At 39.8% G+C, this 25,336-nt stretch overlaps 1 protein-coding gene and 1 pseudogene across 2 annotated transcripts in view; one reads left to right on the top strand and one right to left on the bottom strand.

The window, feature by feature from the left end:
• ARHGEF7 (Rho guanine nucleotide exchange factor 7) overlaps positions 1 to 25,336 on the top strand; it is a 129,110-nt gene that overhangs the window by 8,427 nt on the left and 95,347 nt on the right. The window contains exons 1-2 of one of the 2 annotated variants that reach the window (XM_025044971.1): positions 18,843 to 18,882; positions 19,082 to 19,168. Coding sequence is in view for 1 of the 2 variants with exons in the window: in XM_006909360.3 (XP_006909422.1) it covers positions 19,082 to 19,168 (87 nt within the window). In the remaining variant the exon portion in view is untranslated. Of the gene's footprint in view, positions 1 to 18,842; positions 18,883 to 19,081; positions 19,169 to 25,336 lie in introns of those variants that run through there. The other variant, XM_006909360.3, reaches the window with a different exon arrangement.
• LOC102885324 lies at positions 14 to 400 on the bottom strand (annotated as a pseudogene).

Raw genomic sequence — 25,336 nt, 5'->3', positions numbered from 1 at the left:
GGGCATTAATCATCTTCAGTGTAGCTCATTTGCAATTAAACTCAATCATATTGCATAACCCCCAAGTAAAAAACTGAAGGAACTCATTGATAATTTTCACAGCATCAAAGATCAAGAGATAGTTATCTTCTTTAAACTGGACAAAAGATGCACACATAATGGTTACCTTGGCTGTTAGTCTTCCAACTATTTCCACGATTCCAGAGATTTCCTCTTTAAGGGGCTCCATCAACTCAATGGTTCCACTTTTTCCTTTTCCATCTGAAAGAATAAGCATTTTTCCTTTGGGGTGAATCTTTTCTAGCCAACCTACAAAGCAGCCGGGCCAGTAGATGAACTGAGCCACTATGCTGGCATTGATACCAGACTTGCATAACTCTATTACCTCCACCATGATTCCAGGGACGATCTGTGGCTGGTAGGAAATAAGAGAAAACTCCACTTATTTATTTTTTAAGGAGCTGATCAGCCTGTCTTTTCTCCAAAGAAGCTGTATGTGATTCAGAACCAAAAAAAATGTGTATAAAAGAAATTTAAGCCTCTTCCAGTTTATGTTAAATTGCTTTAGTCCAAAACGAGAATCTACAGTTTTAAGTTTGCTTTGAATTTGCATAGTTTCTTGCAATGAAGTCCTGTTCTGGCAGTGTGATTTTTGTTAGCAACACCTTCTTTAAAACGGTCAAGTTTTGGATTATTTGTAAATACCTTGACCTGGGATGGCCTTTCTCCCTCAATTCTAAGTGTCTCACTACTAAGATACTATGCCAAGAAGATGCTTTTCCACCTATTTCCCGCCCTTAAAATGGTTTAAGTTCATAAGGCAGTTAGCAAATTTATTCAGAAGTCTTTTGTCAGGAATACAGATTCTCTGAAGAAGCCTATTGCTTTTTGAACATATGCCAAAAGATCATGACTTTGTCATTCACTTTAAGGAAGAATGTTATCGTGATTTTGATGGAAAATTAGGAGTTTGAGAGGAATCGTACTGGTGCTAATTGCCTCTGTTGTTGGCTTTCAGGAAGAGAAAGAGACCATCGGAATATCTGGAATCCTATTCCAGGCCTTTATTTCTCGAGTAACCTCACTGTGATCTTTTCTATGGTGCTGAAGAAATTGCCTTGCTCAAGACCCGTGTTTGTACAGTGAATCTCATAAGACACTGGTGTTAGTAACAAATTTCTTCTCATGGAAACATGACATTTTCTGGTCATAGTTTTCCTATTTGTTAATGCCTTTTTGTTTCTTTTGAAAACAAACTCTATAAATAGAATGTGGTCAAATTCTTGACAGACTTATGGCAAAGGTTAAACTTCTAGAAAGTACCACATAAGCCTCACTTTTAAGTGACAAGAGACTGGAATTGAGTGTCTTTCAGACTTTATCAACGGATGACAAATGGAGAAGACTAAGAATTCAACTATTGTACCTTCAACAAAGCACATTTACTTTGAATCCTAGTAACTGCCATGTCAGCAATCCAAGGACGGCCTTTCAAATAACAGTAATTATATATTTTTTGGATGCACGTCTTAAGCATACTGTTTATGAACTGTTAAAATAATATTCTGAAAGTGAGAGAGTACTCATAATTCTCATATAATTCTTTTGTTTCTGTCATGGAGCTTCCACTTTAAGCTAGAAAAATAAGGGCAAATTTAACCTAAAGTTAGTAATAGACAAAAGAACAGAATAGGAATCAGTGAAACAGGAAACAGAAAATTACTAGAGAAAATCAACAAAACCCAAAGTTGGGTCTTTGAGAAAATCAATAAAATTGATAAACCTGTTAGACTGGTCAGGAAAAAAGGAAAAGACAGAAATGACCAAAATGACCAATATGAAGAATCACTACAGACAGTACAGATACTAAAGGGATAATAATGGAATATTAATGTTTTTATGCCACTACTATAATTTAGATAAAGCGTACAATTCCATGGAAGACACAGACTACCAAAGTTCATTCCAAAAGAAACGAATAACCTCAATAGTCCTATATCAATTACAGAATTTAATCTTGGAGTTAAAAACCTCATAAAGAATATTCCAGGCAAGATGGCTGCACTGCTGAATTCTAAACAATTAAGGACTTGTACCTAGATTACATAAGGAACTCTCAAGACTCAATAATAAGGAAACAAACAGCTCAATTTAAAAAATGGACAAATGATTTGAGCAGATACTTAACCAAAGAAGATATACATATAAAAAACACATGAAAATATGCTCAACATTATTAGTCATTAGGGAAATGTAAATTAATACCACAATGAGATACTACTATATACCTATTAGAACATTTAAAATTTAAAAGAACAAGTGCTGGTGATGATGTGGAGGAATTGGAACTCCCATCCACTGCTGATAGGAAGGTAAAATTGTACAACTGTTTTAAAACATACATCTACCAAATGATTTATCCATTTGATTTCCAGGTATTTACCCAAGAAAACGGAAGCGATGTGTCCTTACCAAGTCTTGCATGCAAATGTTCATAGCAACTTTGTTTTTAGTAGCCACAAATGACACAATCCAGATGTTTTTCAACTGGTAAATGGATAAACAAAGTATAGTATATCCATAGAATACTACTCAGCAATAAAAGGGAATAGATGAAAATTATGCAGAGTAAAAGAAGCTAGACAGAAAAAGTACATACTGTATGATTCTACTTAAAATTCTAGAAGATATAGTGTAATCTATAGTGACAGAAAGTAGATCAGTGCTTGCTTCAGGGGCACAAAGAGACCTTTGGGGTGATGGTTTTGTTCATTATCTTGATTCTGGTAATGGTCTTACAAGTAATCACATGTCAAAAGTTATCAAATTATACACCTTAAATAGAAGCATTTATTGTATGTCAATTATATCTCAGTATGTGTTATATGACAGTATTCACCCTGGGTATAATTAAGTTTTCGTCATATGTAATGGAGCTTGGATTCATTTTACTAGTTATCCCCTACCTAATTGTGAATCCAGAAAATGTATAGAATTTTAATGTATAGTGGTAAATAGTATACTTAGATTTATTGCCAGAGAGCTCATTTATCTATTTGTTTGTTTTCACATCAAATCTTTATTGGATACCTACTATGGTTTAGGAATTGTGTTAAGACATGAGGATATAATGATTAGGAAAAATGGACTTGTATACCGTCTAGTGGGGGAGAATACCATTGAAGAAATTATAAACTTATCATTTTACAAATTGATATAAGTATTCTGAGGGCAAGGAACAGATTTCTAAAAGTTCGGTGTGTAGCAGAGGAACCTGATTTATACTTGGCATTTGGAACCTAAGATTGGTACAAGATTGTGGTGAATTCAGTACTGAGCGTGAGTGTGAATGGAGCTCAGAGAGGACACCTGGGCTGGAATATAAAAGTCTGGGAGTCACTATAGGGATGTGAACTGAAGTGGAGTGGCGAGATTTCTTATGGGGAGATTCTGGAGGGAGAATACGAGAAGGCTTTGGGGAACTTGAGAATTGATGGCCAGATAGTCTGATGAGCCCCAAAAGGGGTAAGAAAGGTGGCTGAAGGGTGGTTAAGTCACGAGAGAGCCTGGTGACTGGAAGTCAGTGGAAGAAGATAGCCATGAGTGTACTCTTCAAAAAACTAAAAAGCTTTGGCAACATGCTTGGAGGGAGAGAGGGCACTATTATTAATTGTTTTGGGACAACAAGCATGCACTGGACTGTCCTGGGCAAGCCTGGCTGAGTGGTCTCTCTAGTCTATTCATTAGTGACCTTAGCCTGTGTGAAGTAATGAGGGTGGGGTTCTGGGTGAGGGTGGGTTCAGGACAGAGAGGGGCTGATGAGGGAGGTTTGTTAAAACTGGGGGAGCTCTGAGCGCAGAGGATTGAGGGGAGTAGAAATTTTGGAAATAGAGTGTGGAGTGTGAGAAAGTGGGTTGATTCAACAAGAGTGGTCAGATGGCTGGGAGCCCATCAAGAGCTCATTGGATGTGGATGGAGGTGTATAAATTTATAGCGATTTTGAAAGGGACCAAGCAGGACATTATGTTCTCAACTTTTGAAAATTTTGTTAAGAGGAAATTAACCTTTAGCAGTTTTCTCCTTGATAAAGGAGACTGTAGAAAACTGTATTCCTTTCAATAGCTTCAGGGGAATATATCTAGTTCTTTTTTTCTTTCATTTCCTACATTTTTTAACATGTTTGTTTACGTCCAACCAGTGTTGTGTTGAGGCTAAACAGTTGTCACCCTGAGCACTTCTGAGATTTCCATCTTATCTTAAATGTACTAACGTCAAGGGTTTAATCTCCCTCCTTTGATTCATTTTACAGTGAATGGCTTTTGAGGTAAAACTGGCGACACTGCTGAAAATTAACCTCTCTGCTGCCTCTATTTTGTAGCTGACATTTGAAACTCCATATCTGATGTAGGTAAGGCGTTAATATATAATTTTTAGAAAGTTAAGGGTCGAGGACCATTCGTATTATAATTTTATGAATGTATATGTGTCTCCTGGGATTTGCTTTCTCTCTCATTTAGAAAATGCTCACAATTTGTTACCTATCATAATAAATAGAGATAAAAATCAAGTGGTATTTATTGAGAATATTGTTCCTAAATAACCACAATAAATGTAAGCAATGTTTAGGTTTGGGTATTATTTTTCCAATTCAAAGCAATAAAACATGCACTATTCAGTTCCATCTCCATGTGTGGGAGAAGTAAGCCCACCAGTTATTTTTATCTCCTTAATCCTTTTTCTTTGAGAGGATGGTGGTGAGAGTGTCATTTGAGGGAGATTTTTAGGGAAGAGATTTTTAGGGAAGGAAATGTGACACACACACTCATTGAGGACCTTAGAGACTGAAACCACACCTGGACCAGCCAGATCGCATGCATGGCCCTTTAAGAAGACAGGAGACCAACGTGTGATCAGCTGGGGGCTATTCCACAGGTGAGCACTGGCTGCTTACTTACCTGGGTTACCCCTCATACTTGAGAAGTTTCCTAACTACAAGCGTACCTTAGAGATGTTGCAGGTTCAGTTCCAGGTCACCATAATCAAGCAACTATCGCAGTAAAGTGAGTCACGTGAATATTTTGGTTTCCCAGTGCATATAAAAATTATGTTTACATTATACCATAGTCTATTAAGTGTGCAATAGCATTATGTCTAAAAAAAAGTAATACCTTCATTATGAATACTTGCTTGATGCAGGGTTGCCACAAACCTTCAATTTGTAAAAATTTCAATATCTGAAGCTCAATAAAGCAAAATGCAATAAAACGAGGTATGATGAGGTATGTCTGTAGTGCCTTTTAGTTCAAGACAAAGCAGACCTCATGCTGCTTCCCTGTGGGCTTGTGGAGCATTGAAATATTAAGAAGTCGAAAGAAACCTCTTGGATTGGAAGGGGCACTCGGAATTTGTTAGAAAAAGGGGATTTCCTCACCTGTTTCTGTGCATTTAGAAAACTCTTGTATGAAACAGAAGAACAATCTCTAGTGAGGCTAAACTCAGGAGGTTTGTATGAGATTTGATGAAATTAAATGGAGGCACTTAAGGAGAGATCCTTAAAAGAAGGTTGGGAGGACTGTGGCTAAATCAGATGACAGCTACCAAAAGGTATGGAGATACTTCTAGGTAAGGGTTTCTCTTTAATACAAGGCTTTTAAGAGAAAAATAACTAAGCCATGTTGGGTATGGGGTTAGGGAGTCTCCTCTGGGAAGCGTCTGGAATGCCAGATCAGAACAACCAGGCAGCTTAGCTATGGAATTCAGCTGAGCTGGAATCCATTGTAACACTGCTTCTCAGGGGTGGTTGGTCTGTGTCCCTTAAACTGGGGACCCCTTGTTTTCTGAAGGTCTGGCAGAATCTGTGGGGCTCACACTGGCCTTTCACCAACACCGAGGACACGTGCCTTAATCTCATTCCAATTTATGCTTTTCAATTCAGTAGCCAATTAAGAATTCATTTTGTTATTGAACGTGGAGAAAACAATGACAAGTTTTGACAACCTTCTTCACCCTATATCTGGTCATGTCATAGGAAGCTCCCTTTCTAGATGATTCCTTTTCTAGATTTCATTGCTGAGGTGACCTTTAGGGGCCATTCTTCCTTCCAGCGAATGATGTTGAAATCACCTGACAAGGGTTTTCAAGCAGCCATCATAAAAAAGGCTTCCAAAAGCAGCAGTTACGAATTCTTTCAAAATGAATAGAATAAAAAAAAAAAAAAAAAGGACATCTGAGCAAAGAAATAGGACTTATAAAAAAGAAACAGGTGAAAATCATGGAACTGAAAAGTAGAATAACTGAAAACTCACTGGATGGGGTCAAAAGTGAGTGAAGATGAAAAGATAGAACCAGTGAACTTGAGGACCCATCAATGGAATTTGCTCAATCTGAATAACAGAGAAAAGGACTGAAGGACAGGAGGAAGTTGCTAAGAGTCCTACTCTCCCTCAGGCTATCATGAGACAATGACACGTGCAGTAACAAAAACAATAACAAGTGTGGTTTTGGCAGTTGCCCTTATTGACTCTCTGCTCTCTTCTGTGTCTTGTCTCTCATCTCTGAAATGTCAGAATCACATGAGGTCTTCATCAACTTACTTTAGCCCCTTTGTGAAACTTAGGAAACTAATATAAGGCAACCTTATTAAACATGCAGGTCTCGTGGACAGCTGCATAAAGTGTCAGCCAAGAAGAGCCTGAAGAGGTCTGAGGGAGCAGGCCAGCTGGTTAGGGGGAAACCAATTTGGAGCCAGCGATTTTTCTTAGTGATAGAGAGATGAGAGCTGAAACCAGAGTGCTGGCTCTCGGCAGCACCCAGCTAAACTGATGCCCTGATACACACAAAGAGAAAATGGAGCCCTGGATACTGAATGTGGGCAGTCCTAGAGAGAGCTGGGCAACAGCTGGGGAGCTGGCCTCGGGCAGAGCGGGCGGTGGTAACAGGATGCGTCTGTCTGTCGCGACAGAAAGGCTATGGTTTTGCGGTAAAACCCAAGAGCATTTTTCATTTTGCCTGTAGTGATTATATTTCCAAGTTTTTTTTCAAGGTTGGTTCCTGTCTCAAATATTCAATTCTCATATTAGACCAGTTATATTAATTTTTGGTTCTAGGTGCTATGTCAGCATCAGTCAACTTCATTTTTGGTAGCTATAATCAAGTAATTCATGGTACTTCGTGTCATAAGTACAGGTCTTTAATTCATTAATTTACTGAATGAATATTAAGTGCTTATATATGCCAGATGTGAGATCTAGCACTCACCCAAACAGACCAAATACTCTGTGTATGGAGCATATATTTCAAAGTGTAGGGAGTAAACATAGTACACAAGTAGATCACATGGTATGTTGTGATAGGTCCTATGGAGAGAAACAGGAGGGTGTAGGGGATGGGAAGTAACAGTAGTTAGGGTGACATTGCAATTTTACATGTGGTAGTTAGGGTAGGCATTACAGAGAAGTAACTTTTGAACAAAGACTTGATGGGTATGAACAAATGGCTAGGCATGAAGTGACAGAGGGAGTGCCTGTGTGAAGGTCCTGAGGTAGGAGCCTACCTGGCAAATCTGGGACCAGCAGAGGCCAGTGTGAGTTGGGGGAGACGTAATAGTTGGCGGATGATGTTACAGAAGGAACAAGGGATCAGACTCTGAAGGACCTGCTCAGACATCATGAGGGCTTTGACTTTTTAGAAATATTAATAGACTTTATTTTTTAGAGCAGTTTTAGGTTTCTAGAAAAATTGAGCAGAAAAATACAGAGAATTCTCAATACCCCTTCTCTATGCCCCCTCACTTACCTCATTATTAATATTTTGCATTATTGTGGTACACTTTTTATCAATTGATGAATCGATACTGATATATTAACTAAAGTCCATAGTTTACATTGTCTTGTACATTCTCTGGGTTTGGACAAATGTAAAATGATGTATTCACTATTACATTATCATACTAGATAGTTCTACTGCCCTAAAAAGCCTCTGTGCTCTGCCTGTTCATCCCGTATTCCCCTCTAGCCCCTGGCAACCACTGATCTTTTTACTGTCTCCATAGTTTCGTCTTTTCCAGAATGTCATGTAGTTGGAATCATGCAGTATGTAGCATTTTCAGATTGGTTTCTTTCATTTAGTAATATACCTGTAAACTTCCTCCGTGTATTTTTTGTGGCTTAATAGCTCATTTTTAGCACAGAATGATCTATTGTCTGGATGTACCACAGTTTATCCATTAACCTATGGAAAGACATCTCAATTACTTACAGGTTTTGCCAATTATGAATAAAGCTGCTGTAAACATTTGTGTGCAGGTTTTTGCATGGACATGTTTTCAACTTGTTTAGGGAAAGCAAATTTACCCAAGTAACATGTTTGGTGGACCTTATGACGAGAATGTTTCGTTTTGTAAGAAATAGCTAAACTGTCGCTGTACCGTTTTGCATTCCTACCAACAATGAATGAGAGTTTCTGTTGCTCCACATCCTCACCAGCATTTGGTGTTGTCGGTGTTGGGTTGGTGTCATTCTAATGGTGTGTCGCGGTATCTCATTGTTTTAATTTGCATTTCCCTAATGACATATGATGGGGAGCATCTCTTCATGGGCTTAATTGCCATCTCTATATCTTTGGTGAGGCGTCTGCTCAGGTCTTTTGCCCATTTTCAAATTGGGTTGTCTGTTTTTTTATTGAATTTTAGTTCTTTCTATGTTTTTGATACAAATCCTTGATTGGATCTGTGTTTTGCAAATATTTTCTAAGTGATTTTTGAAAACATATTTCCCAAATACAGACCGCTTACACATCTGAGGCATAGCTATGACCCTGTTTATTTCAGCTCATACTCTGCTGATACTTAAAGAGTTTTGAGAGAGAACGATATTTTTATCACCTTCTTATTACTTAGAGTTAATATGAAAGTCTCAATCGGCCACTGAGTTCTTTCATGCAAGAGGCTTTTACAGCTGAGTATTCTAAGCGTGGTCCCCTCCTTGCCCTTGCCTTTCCCTCTAGGGAGGGTCTCAGCTGCTATTTATAGAGGCGTGCTTGCCAGGGAATGTCCTCAGCTGTTTTCTATTCCCTTATTCAGATGTCTTCCTCTGATGAAGACTCCCTTTTGCTTCCCAGTCTCTCTCCAAAATCAGCCAGCCCTCTTTGCATACCTTCAAACCTCCCACACACTATCATGTGGATTAAAATAGAATTTTTTCCTAGGTGGTCAATGTCCAGTCTTCTGGCTCTGAGGCTTTAACTTGCCTTAAATGCAGCTTCTCGGACAGTTTGAAAATGAAAGATTCTTTAGCGGGGAGGGTCGTACACAAGGCAGTGCTCTGCTCTGTAGTTCCCACTGTGACCTTTTAGTTTCATTGTGTGTGGGAAGGGCATGGAGAGCGGGGTTCAGAAGCAAGGACAAATAGATAAGCTAAAACAAATGGGGAATAGCAAGGCAAGTGTAAAACCCTCTGAGATATCTGAGAACACACATTTAAACATGGCATACTCTCAGTGGCTGTAGGCCAGGAGTTGACATTCTAACCTGAGGTGTCTTGGTCATAGGTGGGACCATCGGATTGTGAGATCTGTGAGACCAGCTGCCACCAGCGTCCCATGGATTTTTTTTTAAATATGAGCATAAAACATTCATCAGATAACCTAGAATAAACAGACTTCAGCTGCTCTTCCCCTCCTAGAAGTTTCTCTGCCCTAGTTGCCACACTGATATTATATGGATACACAGCAAGTTCCCTCTTTAGATTTATTTAGCACCTTTCCATCAGACCACAAGCCTTTTCATCAGCTTTTCCACTGACGGACAACAGACAGATACCACCAACCATTCTGCATTTTTTTTTCAGCAGGTAAGGAAATGGATGTCAAAGGATCAGAAACAACATAGAAATGAGAGCTTAAGAAGAAAATAGGTAGTGGCTCAGATTTACAAAATGGTATGCCATAATTTATGGGCTGTTTTAATTAGGTCACAAGCATGAGAATGAGTGAAAAAAGATTATTATTCCATATAAACAGGTAAAAACTTCAAGTAAGTAAAATCTCTGACCACAAGGCCCAATTTGAGTTGTCTTATGAAATTTTATTCTTTTGTTTTTATCAAGATCCTATAAAGGCATAAGAAATAGCATCTGCTTAAGGAATGTCATGAGATATTAACAACAGCTCATCCCATGCACCTCTGCTTCCTTAGCATCCAGATCACAATCAGGGCATGTGCTGTTTTCAAGATTGCTCTCCCTTGATTAATATATACCTGCCTATTTTGATCTAACACTATTTGGGAACAAAATAGAACGTCAGCCGAGAAGTTTATTCTAGATTGTCTGTTGAATGTTTTATGCTCACATTTAAAAAAAATCCATTTTTGGCATTGGCATGAATTTGGGATGGTTGCCACCATTTCTGAAGGACTTAAAAAAAAATGTGCTTTTGGAGTTTGTGGGAACCAAGCCTCGGGGGACACATGAGTTAATTTAAGCCATACAGCCTTGCTGGTCCTCTCTTTGATGTTTCACATGTCTTGGATATCTGAATTTAGTTTGGGAACTGGAGATTTTGTACATTCACATTTCCTATTACCCTTTATAGTTTGGCTAGTTCCATACTAAAGGAAGACATTTTATTTTTCTCCGGATGATTACAGCATCTATACAGGACTTGGGCTTTGGGATATACTGAAGAAGGAAAGCAAAAGAAAAAAGGAAAAAGAAAGAAAGAAAAGAAAAGATATATATACACACAAACGCTCTCTCTCTCTGTATATATATCTATATCTATATATGTATGTATATATATTTTAAAGACTTAAATTTCTTTTAGTAAACTATTTGTAATCCCAGGCTATGCATTTTTGGGGAGATATTTAACAATCAAATTCTTGAAATTTCTGCTGGGTGCTTCATCTATTTTTAATGGATTTGGAGGAAGAGCTGCCCAGCTCAGAGTGCTGTGGAAGAGCATGAACTTTGACCGGGAGATTCCTGCAATCTAATTAGAATAAAGCAATGGCTACCAGGTAACTGAAAATTAGGTGAACCAATAAGTGCTAGTTAGACTTTTAGAAGGTGAACTTAGGATTTTAAACATAGCATTGCATCTTGGCATGGAACAGTGGAGATTTGCCCTAGAAGGACCCCAACAATGACAGCTGTGCTTGCTAAGGACTGTTTTGTAATGGCAAAGGTATCTGGGCCTGAAGAGAACACTAGATTGGAGCCTTCTTTTAAAAAATGTATTTAATAATACTTGCATGTGGTACGAAATCGAAAGGGTACAAACAAGTAGAGCGAAGAGCAGGTTTCCTTTCGCTGTCCTCCAGGCCCCATTTCCTCTCACTGGAGGCAAGCATTCCTGGTTAAAAGTATCTGGCATGTGCTTCCAGGGATATTTCAAGCATTTCTAAACACCTATGCACATTTTCTTCTTGCCTTTTCTTTTTACAAAAAAGGTAGCATGTTCTGCATACTGTTTCTTATGTTCCTTTTCTCTTATTGTAATGAGGAGATTTTAACATATCAGTATATAACACAACCTTTTTCAAAGGCTGTGTGATTGATGTGTGATGTTCTGTTTTGTGGAAGTACTATAATTGATTTATTCCTTTTTCTAAATTTGTTCCCATCTTTTGCTGTGACACCACGTTCTAGTTTTAACAGTACTACCAGGAAGCTTACTAGGTATGGGCCACAGCAGAAAACAGTATGCTAAACAGAGGTGGTTGGCTAGAGTTTAATGAAGCGGCTATTTACAAAGTGTGGGCAGGGATAAGGACAACCTAATAATGATGTGGAAGCAACCTGGGAAGCTACTGCTTCCCCTAGGCCTGAAGGGAAAAGAGGGAGAAGCGAGTTCCTGAAGCCAGAGAGAGCTGCAGCTGTATAAGGCTCCTGATGGGAGCTGTGGTCTTCAGTTAGCGAATACAGCCAGTGACATGTTGGTAAAGGCTTAACAACAGGCTGTGGTGAGGAGCCCTGATTTGTAGTGTTTGCTTATTTCTGTGGTGTAAACACTTCCCATCATGGCCATTTCCACCCTCCCAACATGATGTTACTGAACACAGAGTTAGGGTGGGAAGTACATAGCTCTTGTGAGTGGCTCCAGTACATTGCTGTGGCTATGTCAGGCAGCTGCTCAGTAGGGTGGCTGCTGGCCTGGTTCCTACTAGGGCCATCAGTTGGCTGAATCCCACCGGAAGCCAATGTGCAGGAGAAACCTGGTTGCTGCAGTCCTCACAAGTCAGCCTCGTGGAGCACAGAGCATGTTGGTGAAGTATTCAGGCTACATAATTTTGGGCAGGCCATGCCTCCTGAGTCCCTGTATACTCATTTGTAAAAGAACAGAATTGCCTTGGATGTTCTGACCTTTTCTACACTAAGGTTCTCTCATTTCTCTTTGATCAGTGGATTCAATGACCTAAATGGGTAGTTCATTTAGTCATATTTGCTAACTTTTCAATGGGAGATACTGTGGGCCTCTGCACTCAGAGCTTATGTCTAATCGGATGGGGGTTGGGAGCAGAGATAAGATGTGCACCAGTAGGTCCAGCTGCAGACAGAACCACAGATGTTCAGAGGAAGTGATTCTTTATAGCTGGCGTGATGAGGCTGTTGATGGCAGAGATCTGGGGAGAACTTGTTCTGTAGTTGAGAATTTGTTTTCCCAATGGGGTAAAAACAAACATTTCTTGATGAATAGCTCAGTCTACTTATACTAGTTCTCTAAATATGGGCCTGGTATCAGCAGCATCTGCTGGGACCTTGTCATAAATCCAAATTCTTGGGTTCCACCCCAGACCCACTGATTAAACTCTGTGGCAGGGCTTAGTAATCTGTTACTCTGGGTGGTTCTGATGTGTGTGTACATTTGAGAAGCACTGAGTTATACCATATTAGTGATTCCAAACCTGGCTGAAAATCAGTCATTTGAGGAATTTCATTTACACACAAACACGCACACACACCCAGACTTCTGGGCTGTATTTCAGACCTGCTCAATCAGAATCTCTGAGAACTAGGATCCCAGAGAGTTAAGTGTTTCCTAGATATTATAAGCTGTGTTATAAGTTTTCTCTACTCTTGATCTTAATTATCATGGTAACACTGAACTTGTTTAATTATTTGCCTTGCTAGAACTGCTGATTCTCTTTTCTCATGCATTCTCTCTCTAAACACTTCAGAATTGAAGAGAAGGCAGTTGCCTTAGCTGGCACTTTGTGCAGACTGAGGGTGGAGCTGGTTGTTCCTGGCGTGGAGTGGGTGGTGAAGTGTTGAGAAGGTCGAAACCAGACAGCTGTGTAGGTCTCTGATGTCTGACTTTAACATTGCTTCATGATTTAGTTTGGGCAACGTCTCAGAACGTCAGACACACCCTTTATCAAATATTAAGTACAAAAGCCATATTTTAAAAGAAAATTACAATGATTTTGGGATTGCCTCTGCCTGATTATGGAAATCTTGATGGAAATCTTGTTGGAAAAGCCTTGTGTTTGTTCATGTGGAGAACTTAGGACAGGACTTCTGGGAAGTGAATTGGGCAGTTGTTGGTCATTTGAGGCCAAAGTTCTTCTCTAAATACTTTGGAGAGTGCGCTGAGGAGAACTCGCCTTTAGCGAATATAAAGCTATGAACATACTTGTAAATGCCTTTTTTGTGGACATGTGTTTTCATCTCTTGGGTAATATACCTAGGAGAGGAATTGCTGGGCCTTAGGCATGTTTAACTTTGCAAGAAACTGCCAGTTTTCCAAGTGTACCATATCATACTTCCAACAGTCATATGTGGGGGTTCCAATTGCTTTCCATCCTTGCCAACACTTGACATTGTTAGCCTTTTCCATCTTATCAATTCTGGTGGGTGTACAGTGTTATCTGTGGTTCTAATTTGCATTTTCCCGATGACTAATAATGTTGGACACTTTTTCATGTACTCTCTTACCATTCATGTGGCTTCTTTAGCAAAATAAGAAGTGGAACTTTTAAATACCTTCTTTTCTACTATTATCTTTGAAGTCTATTTTTTTCCACTGCAGTTTCACCCATGATTTCAGTTGCTCACCATCCTTTAAAACAGCATGGACTTCTTGAATGTCACACCTTTGAAAATGAAGTGCCATCTGCCTCTTCACTCTTTCAGCCCCAACTCAGATGTCACCTTTTGGGTTGGTTAAGCCTCTGTCTCTGCCCTATGTCTATAGAATGTTTCTTTTCTCTGCACTTCATGGTCCTGAGTGTACATCTGTGTGGTTGTACTTGCCACGTTGTGTGCAAAATTCCCTGCCTCACTGAGGGTAGGGACCTTGTCTCATTCTTCTTTGCAATCATGATGCTTATCATATCATCTTACATGGAATCCAGGTCCAATATTGTTGAATTAATTTATTATCCATGTGCTCCAACAGCTCTGAGAAAGGCTGAACATGTTAGCTTTAAATTGGGGACTAAGGCACAGACCCAGAGGGGTCAGACAACTTGTCAAAGGTCAGCATGTATGTTACAAAGTCAGGGACTATGTACTATAAAGTTTTGACTTTTTTATATTACAGTTTTCCAAACAAGTGTTGTTTTAGGTACAATGTTCTTTGAACTAGCTAGCTACATGCACCTGTGTACATGATGACTTTTGAAGGCATGTGATAGTTTTAAGGGAATCCATTTCCAGATCCTCAACTTGCATATGCGCTTACTTATAATCGACTAACCTAAGGAGGTTCCTGTGATCAAGCAAGACATCATGCTGCTTCAGCTGTCCCACCTTCCCTTTTACAAAGGCCAGTCTCCTACTGCATGTAAAAGGGTAGACCATTCACCCATTTGTTTTCTTCCTGAGGTACACTGCTGCAAGATGGAAAACAAAAACCTCCAGGCCTTGTAACAAAGGGACAATTAGAAATATCCATGACTGGAATTTTGCAGTTCAGGGGTTTCTTTTTAGCTTTCACAGAATTGCAGAAGATCCTAATCAAGCTGTTAACTGATGATTTAAAAATTTGTTATTTATGATAGAGTATATCTGGACTTTGGCTATGTAACTCAGAAGATTTCAAAGAATCCATATCATAAAACTTCTTCCATAAAACTTCTTTCATGGGACAGTGTGTGATGGGACAGTGCAGCTAGTGTGGTTAAACCTCTTGACCTTGGCTTGCTTCATAAAAACCAAGAGAGTGAGATAACTTATTTGGCAGAAAAAGAAGACATCAGTGAGGGTGGCATATGAGATCTGGCAGTTCTACCTCGGGAGTTTGGTTTTCATGACATGTTGATGGTATCGGCAACTTTTTCTCTTAAACTGGCTTAAAAAATTTCTTCAGCTTTGCTCGGCTTTTCACCTCAAATCTTTGAGTATCTCAGCATAAGGGATGCATGCAGGGGAGGTTAGGTGCTTAACGTGAGGCTGCTTTCAAGATTAGGGTCACACTCTTCCATGTTATTGAATTTTTTTTCCAAGGCAGAATTCCATTCTAATATTTTGGCTGCTGTGAGAGGGAGTTCTTGGAGTCTTAGGCTGACTTTTATCACTGTCCTTGTCATCGCTGACTCCAATGCCATGTTTTGCCGTCTCCTCCAGGTCTTTGTTGGTGGGTTCTAGTGCTGTTTCTGTCAAAATTTCCTCCACCCTCCTTCCTTCATGTCATTGAAACCTTTTCCACTTGCTGTGCAATATGCATTATGTTTTTGACATTGTTCTTTATATTTTCTGTAACACCTTCAAAGTCTTCAAAAATTTTCACACAGCCTGCCAAACGTTTCCCCAACAGTTATTGATAGTAGCCTGCTGATGCTGTCGCATGCTGTGCCAATATAATCAATAACATTGCGAGTAGTGACTGACTTCCAGCAGTCCATCATGGTGGTTTCCTTGTTGGCATTAAGAGCCTTGAAATCATTGCTATAAAGCTCCCTGGTGTAGTGTGCCTTGAAAGCTTTTATTATGCCCTGATTGAGGGGTTGGATGAGACATGCAGTGTTTGGGGCATGAAGAGAACTTCTATGTTGGAGTGGGCATTTTCAAGTTCTTCGTGGCAATGAACTGGGGCATTATCCAAAAATAAAACCCTGAAGGCAAGGTTTTTGCCATGTAGGTAGTGTTCAACTTCTGGGATGAAGCAGTTGTGGAATCAATCCCAGAATATTTTGGATGCTATCCATACTTTTTTGTTCCACCTCCAATGGACTGGCATATGGTTTAGGTTTTTCCATCTAAGTGTTTGTGGGTTTTGTGCTCTGTGTACCATTAGGGGTTTGCACTTAAAGTTGCCCTTGCACTGACACATAATAGCAAGGTTGCATGGTCTTTGATTTAAAGGCAGGAGCTTTGGTGGCCATTTGCATCACATAGATTCATTTGCCAACATTCTTGTAAAACAAGCCAGTCTCATCAGCATTGAAAACCTGCTCTTCCATATAACTCTCTTCATGTATAATGCTTATCAGGTATTTTTTAAATTCTTCTGCAGCCTCTTGATCTGCAGAACCTGTCTTGCCTGTAAGCTTAATATTTTTCATGTGGTATCGCCTTTTGAAATGTGCGTGCCAGCCTGCACTAGCTGAGAAGGGTTTAACATTTTCTTGACCCGGAGTAACATGACCATACATTTCTTTGGCTTTCAGCCTCACAATAATGGTGTCCACTCTTCTCTTTTTATCAGTTGTCATCTCATGAATCCACAAATTTTGCTGCCTTTCCATCTTTTCCATAGCTGCATCACGCACTGTAGATGTTACTTTAGCACTTTCCGGAGTGGCCTCATGTACAGAGTGTGAATCTCTTCTTCCTTTTTTTTTTTTTTTTGGATATACCATATTGTTGATTCATTAACATTGAATTCATGGCCAACAGCACTATAACTCAGGCCTGAATGAAGCTCATCTAACACACATTTTCTCTGTAAGACACATTGCAGACTTCTTGCATTTAGGAATGCTAGACAGTGCTTTAGCACTACGTTTGGGGGCCACTTAAAACAGTGAAATCACCAACAAAAAGGACAAAAATGTTAAAAAATTGGGCACTAGAAGACTGCAAAAAGGGTATTTGTTTACATTATGAGCTAAAATAAGATGGCAGAGCATGGCCTTGTTCAAGTTCAGCTGGGAACTTGGGCATAAGACTGTTCAAATTTTTTGCTGCTATGCACATGTCGATAAATGAGTGTCATAAGTACTGATTTCGGGGTTACATATACATTTTATTGAGCAGGCAAATTTGCAAATATAGAATCAGTGAATGAAGATTAACTGTATTTATATGGATCTCTTGCAAAATAGTGATTAGTAATTTTTTAAGCGCAAATATATACTTAGAATACAATTTTGTGGGGAAAGTGGAATGTAAATGAGTTAAAAACAATGTGAAATTTCTGATCTTTAAAGGAAGAGCCTCAGATGGAGAATGGGTACTATACTGTAGTCTATTGCATATATTTTTTAAAAAGATTAATAATTTAGTTTTAAAATGTCATTATCAGGATGTCAGAGAATACTTTGCAACTATTGAAAATGATGAAGACTTAGATGTTAACTATATTTTTGGTAAAAAGCTTTTCAAAATTCTTTTAGGGAGAGGTGCAAAATGGACTACAAGGCAGCTTTGGTTTTGCTAGAAACAAAAAACCCCCCAAACCAAAACTTATCTGTTTAATTTTTAGGGAAATATGTTGGCACTTTCTTCGAAGAATTTTTCAAATGTAGGAAAAGTCATTTCCTCCCTCTTCACACTTCTGAACACCCTGGTTTTGATTTGTAGTTGTAAAAAACCTGAGTACTTTGAAATGAAACCACAGTATTCCTGAGAGGCCTGATGGAATGCCCTGATTCCCCCCAGAGGACAGGACGAAAAAGCCTTGAATATCCTTAAGATGCTAGAATTCTGGATGCTTTAGTGTAAAAGATAAATCTTCATGTACAGTTCAAACAACACAACAGAAAGCTCTTCTGATGTCCGTCAAGGCTTTTCCCTTGATTGTTCCATACAATTGGTACTCTTCCTGGTTTCCTTAATGTTTCTTGCCTTGAGAGGCTGTCAATAACTCCTTACACGTGTGGCGGTGACCCTCACAGTTCTACCTTGGACCAAACACCAGGCAGTCTGCAGGGCCATCCTTGCTGCTCTTCACCTATGGTTGAGGGTCATTCACCACAATTTCTCCCCAGATGACTTATTCACTGACTATTTTGGTTAATCATTCATGAAGCATACGGTCTGTATTTGGGAAAAGAAAACATTGCACTTTAATCCCAACATGAAAAACTTATGTTGCTAATTATTTTACATCATCGTGTTTGAATGGTAGCTCCACTCTCCCCTGAGCAGGGGTAGAGAAAAAGTAAATAAACACCGGATGCTCTCCAGCCTCTATGGTGTTGCTCAAACCACGGAGGCAGAGCTCTCTCGGGCCGCTCTAGTTGGGGCCGGTGCGTCTGCAGCTGCAGCGTCCGAGGTGGGGCATCAGGTGCCTGGAAGAGAAGGGCGCGCATGGGCTGGGCCAGGTGGGCTGCGTCCGAGGATGAGGACCAGGTGCAGGGAGAAGGCGCGTGGGTCGGGCCAGGTGAGCCGTGTCCGAGGATAAGGACCAGCTGCGGGGAGGAGGAAGGCACGTAGGGCCACTTGAGCCGCGTTTGAGGATGAGGACCAGGTGCCAGAAGCAGGAGGCTGAGCGTGGGTCGGGCCAGGTGGGCCGCGTCAGCGGATGAAAATGAGGTGCGGTGAGGAGGAGGTTGCGCGTGTCCAGGTGGGTCGCATCTAGCCGGGGGAGGCCGAGGACCGGAAAAGGTTGCGCGGGGGGGCTGTCCGGGGCGCGGTCGGATTACGCCACTTCCGGCGCTGGTCCGCTTCCTAGTGAGGGAAGGGGCCTGAGATTGGTGCAGCCTGGAGGAAGGAAAAGGTGAGGAGGGACGGCGGCGGCGGCGGAGCTGACGAGCGCCGGGGACGGCCGGGGGCGCTCTGGACCGCCGGGTTCGCCCGCCCGGATTCGCCCGCTAGGGCCTCCCACTAGGGCCTCCCGCTGGGGCTGCTGCGGGTTCGCTTGGTGGCGTGTCTTCGGCCTCCCCGCCCTCGCTCAGTGCCTGTGCTCTATGTTGCAGGTCTACCCGGAGCCCCGGAGCGAGAGTGAGTGCCTGAGCAACATCCGCGAGTTCCTGCGAGGCTGTGGGGCCTCCTTGCGTCTGGAGGTAAGCGGTTCATAAAGGGTCGGTAGGGGCGCGAGACCACTGGGCGGGCGGGGGCGCGGGCGCGGGCGTTGGCAGGGGCTCGAGGGACCAGCGTGGGCTCAAGGCGGTCGGCCCAGGGCAGCGGCGAGAAGCAGCGGTGCCCATAGACCTGGTTCGCGGGCCGCTCCCAGGGAAGGGATAAGCCGCTCTATGGAGCCCTAAACTTTGGTCTCTTTGTAATAAGAAAATGTGATACAGGTGGTACACATATTTGGCAGCCGTTTGTCACGAATGCGATGTGATTTCTTGGCTTTAACTCTGCTTTTAGGGGTTCTCCGAGGACCTGCATCCAGGTCTGGTCAGGATCCTCAGAAGGTGATAAGACACAGCCGAGCAGAGATAAAATGGTTTCCAAATCTTTCCAGCCTGACTCCTGTGTGTTTTTTTCTTTCTTAGGCCAGTATTAGGTGATTTTTACCCGCAACATTTGATGTTTAGGTTAGAGACACACAAACCTATGCTTTGGGGAGCACATTGTGCCGTGTCTTTTCTTTGTTGCTTAAGGTTTTGTCACTGTACCAAGTAAAGTCTTCCAGTGGCAGTGCTCTCATTTTCATTTTTTTTTTTTCATCTTAATATGTGTGGTTTCTTGTAATGCTTGGGAATTATAGGCTGATGTGATTGTGGTCGGTGTAATTCTTGCCTTTTCTGCCCCCTTGCCTACTTTACTACTCATAGCCTTTGTTATTTATCTGAGATGTGAGTTTTGTACTAAGCTCCTAGATAGAGTGTAAGTAAGCATCTCTGACAGAACCTGTTATATAAAATGGTCCCACAAAGGTTTTCTGTTCCAGAAGGATAGTATCTTAGTGTAGGTTTCTTAGGAAGATTATAACGACAATTTAACTGTTAATTGAAATTAGACGTGTAGGAAGTCCTATAGATGAAAGTACTGTGTTTATGAATGGTTGTAAACTCTTGGATATTTTATTTTTGGTAGTATTTGATGTCTGTGAGGAAATCATGTACAGATAATTGAAAATGCTTAGTGGCGATTTCAAAGACCATAGGGCCGTTTAAGTGTGGGAGACATTGTTTCAGAAGAGCTTTTTCTTCTGCCAGATGAGTTTTGTCATTTTTATCATTGAACTTCCTTATTTGGCTGTGATAATATGCTTTGCTTGTAGCAGTTTTTGCTTTTTATAACCTTTGTTGTGGGATTTTATTATCCTCTTCAAACTAATGAGGCATTATTATAGTAAATTTGAAATTTAGTTTGCACAAATTGTGACCTGACAACTTCAGTGTAAAACTTTTTAAGACAGTGTTTTAAAGTGTTAAAAAATTTTAACACTCATTGGTTTTCCAAAGGTTGCTGTTGAAATTTAATGTAGTGACCTTTTTTAATAATTAAGAATTTATTTAAAGATGTTTTTGAGTTCATTAACATACGTCAAGCATCTAGAACAGTACTTGGCACATAGTAGGCTTTCAGCTTAAAATAGAGGCGAATTTTGCTAGCATTCTTTCAGGGTCAGTTATAAGTCACACTTAAAACTCCTGATTACATTAGAGATAATAAAAATTAAAAAAAACCAGCATATCAAAAATCTCAAATTGTTTATGTCACTCTGATTTTTAGAAAGTTACCTTGAAAAAGAAACTTGTGTGGTATGGACCCAGTTTGGGCTTCGAGGCTTGTTCTAATCCATGGTAAGAAGGGACAGGCCTTTTCCACAAAAGACAGCCTTGCACTTGGATCACAGTGCAATAATTCCCAGTGATTTTAAAGAAAAATACATAGAAAGGGAGTGAGGAGGGAAGGACCTTGGCACTTTTGAAATGCATTCTAGGTTTTACACATTTCATTTTCACAGAATTCTGAAAGACTGACAAGAAAGCTTTTGAAATTACAAACAAAACTTAAAACTGGTAACTTGAATTCTAGATTAGCTTTTGTTTTACCGTTATTGTCAATGTGCTATTTTCCCAGCAGTTCAGAGTGAATTGTTTGTGATAGACTGTCCATTTTTGGTATATGTATTTTCTTGTTTACCACCATGTTAAACTCTCCTAAGACTTTTTAAAGGAAAAGAGGAACTGAACATCATGATTACGTTATCATTTTAATGCATTCACATCTTAATTAGCTGTGGAAAATAGGATATGATTATGAAAGCTTTAATTTTAAAGGAGTAGTATACAGTTTGCATTTATTTTTAGAACAGTGCCTCACATGTTTTAGGTGCTAAGTAGATAGTAGCTATTATAGTTATCCTTTTTTTGTAGTTTCAACCATTGTATTTTTTTAAAAAAAGTTTACCCAGTACCCCATATACACTACGTAAAATAAATATAAGAAAAAAATTGTAAAATGCTACATTTAGAGATGTGTTAAAATTACTATATATTTTTCTTTCTCTCCTCTTTGCACACATGTAAATATGCTTTAAAAATATCCATGACATCATAGTATGCATAATGTTTTATAACATGCTTTGACTAAATTTGTGACTTTTCTCATGTTAAATATTTGTCTACTTATTTTTAAAGTTTGCCTCATAGTTCCTGGAGATTTCCCATTTTTGGATGTGGAGGCCGTTTCTAAGTTTTCACTGTTGTAAACTGTGTGATAGACAATTCTGAACAAAATCCTTCATTGTTGATTATCTTTTAAGAAGAAATACACTACTAGGTCAAAGGGGCTTTTAAAGGTTTTGAACACCTCACTGCCCAATTGTCTCCAGAGACATATTATTACTTTGCCTTTGCCCAGTAGCAGTATATGAGAGCGCTCTTTTCCAGTCCTGTGACTGCCTGTACCTGTTGTGTTTTCTTTCCCCCCGACAGGAACATAGAAACTTCATGGGATAAACACTTTGGCTTTTCTTTTTTGTATTGTTGACAGTGACCACATTTCTGGGTACATGGTAAACTGAGACAGATGTGAGGTGCTCATGATTTCCTGCTTTGGACTTTTGAAAGAGGATGTGAAAGAAAAGCTGCTGGAATAGGAAATAAAAGTTGAAAACCTCAGACATTTGCAGTTACCTTCCAGCTTTCCCTCGAGTAACCTCTGGTTTGGCACTGGCCAGAGGCATTCTGGGGCTGCTCTGTGCAAGTGGGAACTCTGGAAGCTCATCTTGAGACTCTCTGCAAAAGGTGTTGATTTCCAATTGTGTGCGAGTGATATTTTAATTTTCTCTCTTTAAAAGTTGAGAGAATATAGAAAGATGTTCGCGTGGGCTCTCCAGTATTATAATCAGTTGGGCCGATTTAGCGAGTTAGGGTGAGGTTTTGGAAAAGAAATTGCCTTACGTGTTTGTAAAACATTCATCTTTCCTGTGTATTTCTGAAGGATAAACTTTTATTATAGTTCTTGGCCCTAATGCTCAATTCTCTTCTAGATTTTTAGGCAAGGTTATGATTGAGATTTCACCCGAAAGAATATTTCAAAATACTATTAAAACAATTAAAACATGCTTACATGGAAACTTAAAACTTGTTTATGCAGGCTTAAGAATTAATTTAAATAAAGACAAAAGTGTTTCTTTAGTCTTTTCCCTTGGAGGTGGCATGCCCCACCCAGGTGTTATCTTCACCCTAGATTCAGACTGATAGTTAAGCCTTTTAATACAACTTTGCACTGAAGGAGTTTGAGACCACACAGCAGTCTTTCTTCTTAGCTAGTTATGTTTTGTATTACTGACTCATTGGTAAGCTGGTAATGGCAGATAATGACAATGTTTATTGACTACTTATTTTTTCCATTTATGTAAAGTTTTTTAAAAAAATTTCAATGAATTGACAATATTAATATTAGTTTTGCGTGTACCACATAGTGGTTAGACATTTATATAATTTAAAAAGTGGTCTCCCCAATTAGTCTAGTACCCACTTGGCACTATTCATAGTTACGACAATATTATTGACTGCATTTTCTATGCTGTACTTCACATCACTGCGACTATTTTGTGTTTTGTAACTGCCAATTTGTACTTCTTAATCCTTTCACTTTTTTCACCCAGGCTGCCAGCTCTCCTTCCCATCTAGTGGCAAACACTAGTTCTCTCTGTTTTTGGTTTTTGTTTGTTCATTTTGTTCATGAGATTCCACACATAAGTGAAATCATGATATTTGTCTTTCTTTGACTCTAGTTCCATCCATGTTGTTGCAAATAGTAAGGTTTCATTATTAACTACTTATTGAATAAACTTTTCAAGTCAGTTTATTCATACTTTTACCAGAACTTGCCTCTTAAGGAAGTTGAGATAAATTACGTAATAAAAAAGAGTCATTTGAGAGACGAAAAAGACATCTTATAGGTACTTAAAAGTAAAGTAAAATTCTACTCAGACGTTGTAATTCCAATTTTTCTTGGCAAAAAGTGTCAAAGTTGACTCTGTCTTATCTTAGTTCCTTGCTAAAATGTTTCATAGGGTGAACAGTTAGTTACTTCTGTGCCCTGGTTGCTTTTCCAGTGTGGACAGCTAGACCTTCATCTCCATTTCAGATCTTTGGGTTGTTTCATTGTCTAGATTAGCACTACCCAATTGAAATATAATGCGAGCCACATTTGTAATTTAAAAATTCCTAGTAAAAATTCCTACATTAAACTAAAGCATGAAGTTAATTTTAATACATTCTCTTTAACGTGGTATATCCATAATGTTCTTTCAGCATGTAGTTAACATAAAAATATTAATGAGCTTGTTACTTTGTTTTTTTTTTTACAGTAGCCTTTAAATTCTGGTATTTGTCATACTCACAGCATATCTCACTCTGGATCAGCCACATTTTAGTGTTCAACGACACTCACAATGAATGGCCTCCACACTGGACAGTGTAAGTCCTAGATCATTTAAGAGGCTGGAGAAATACAGTCATCTTTGAAATTAAATGGGACATTTGTTGAGTACAGATTATGTACCTAGGAATTTCATGTACTATTTTGTTTAACCCTCCCAAATATCCTGCAAAGAAGATGGTACTTTCCTCATTTTGCAGATGAGATAGCTATGTGAAGTGGTTAAGAGGTCTCAAGTCACAGCCCAGCAAGTGAGAGAGTCAGAATTTGAACTTGGATCCAGTGGCTCAGCAGACCGGGCTTCCAGGCATGCTGCTGCCTAGAGTGGAAGTAGTTGAACTATTTAACGATTGCAAGACAGGGTCGGCGTGTGTGTGCGTGTATGTGTCCGTCCCCCCATGTAGATCTGGAATGCTTAAGAATTTTTTAACAAGGAGCTCTGCATTTTCATTCTGTGTCGGACCATGCAAATTGTGTAGTTAGTCCAGCCTAGTGGCATCGTTCTTAGAGGTGTGTAAGAGACAACCAGAATAAGCATTTTTCAAATGCTTATTATGTCCTGGACCCTGTTCTAAAACATGTATTAACTTAATTTTTAAGTGACTCTATTAGGTCATATAGTTATCCCCAAAGTATGATTAGAAAGCTAAGACACTGAGAAGTAGGGCACCTGCCCAAGGTCTAGTGCTAGTGAACATCCCACTGTCCCACCTCACCAGATGAGTCCTGAACAATGCAGACTCTTAAACTTCCCAAAAAGATGCCAGAATCTAAGTTGGAATTAAGTGTAAAAAGGGAAAAGTGAGGCTGGCTCACATATTTTAAGTTATCTGTTGTTAATAAAGCTGAAGTCCAAGCAGGCTGGGTAAGCTAATAAACTGCTCCTGACCCCAGGCAAGAGGAGGTGGAGGAGTAAGAATAAGACGATACAGTATCTCAGTGCGTGTCCATGCCTGCTGTGAAAGTGCTTCCTCTGCTATGAGGTCAAGATAATGTCATCCGTTGTGCACTAAAAATTGTCACAGCTTCCCAGATAATGACAGGAGGTAATATAGACTCATGGTTTTGTTCTTTTAAATGATCCTTTTGAGAAAACCATCTTCAGGAGTTGGGATGATAAGAGGGTGGGAAGTGAGAGCCAGCTTGCATTTCCTAGTGAGAGAACTTCGGGGTGAAAGGGGAGGAAGAAGCCCTTGGAATTGGAGATTGTTTTCATTTTGTGTCTAACTCTTCCAGTGCCTCCATGAAGGAGTCTTAGCTAAAGCTGAGCATTGGGCTAGATACTTGTAAGATTCCTGCTAAGTCAGGAACGTAGTATTCAATGAAACTTATATCTCCTTCACTAGCTACCAGTTTAGTTACAAGACTTAGCTCATGATTCT

Source organism: Pteropus alecto, unplaced genomic scaffold (assembly GCF_000325575.1).
Source record: "Pteropus alecto unplaced genomic scaffold, ASM32557v1 scaffold13, whole genome shotgun sequence".
NCBI classification, from domain to species: domain Eukaryota; kingdom Metazoa; phylum Chordata; class Mammalia; order Chiroptera; family Pteropodidae; genus Pteropus; species Pteropus alecto.
This window is presented reverse-complemented; position numbering and strand designations above follow the sequence as displayed.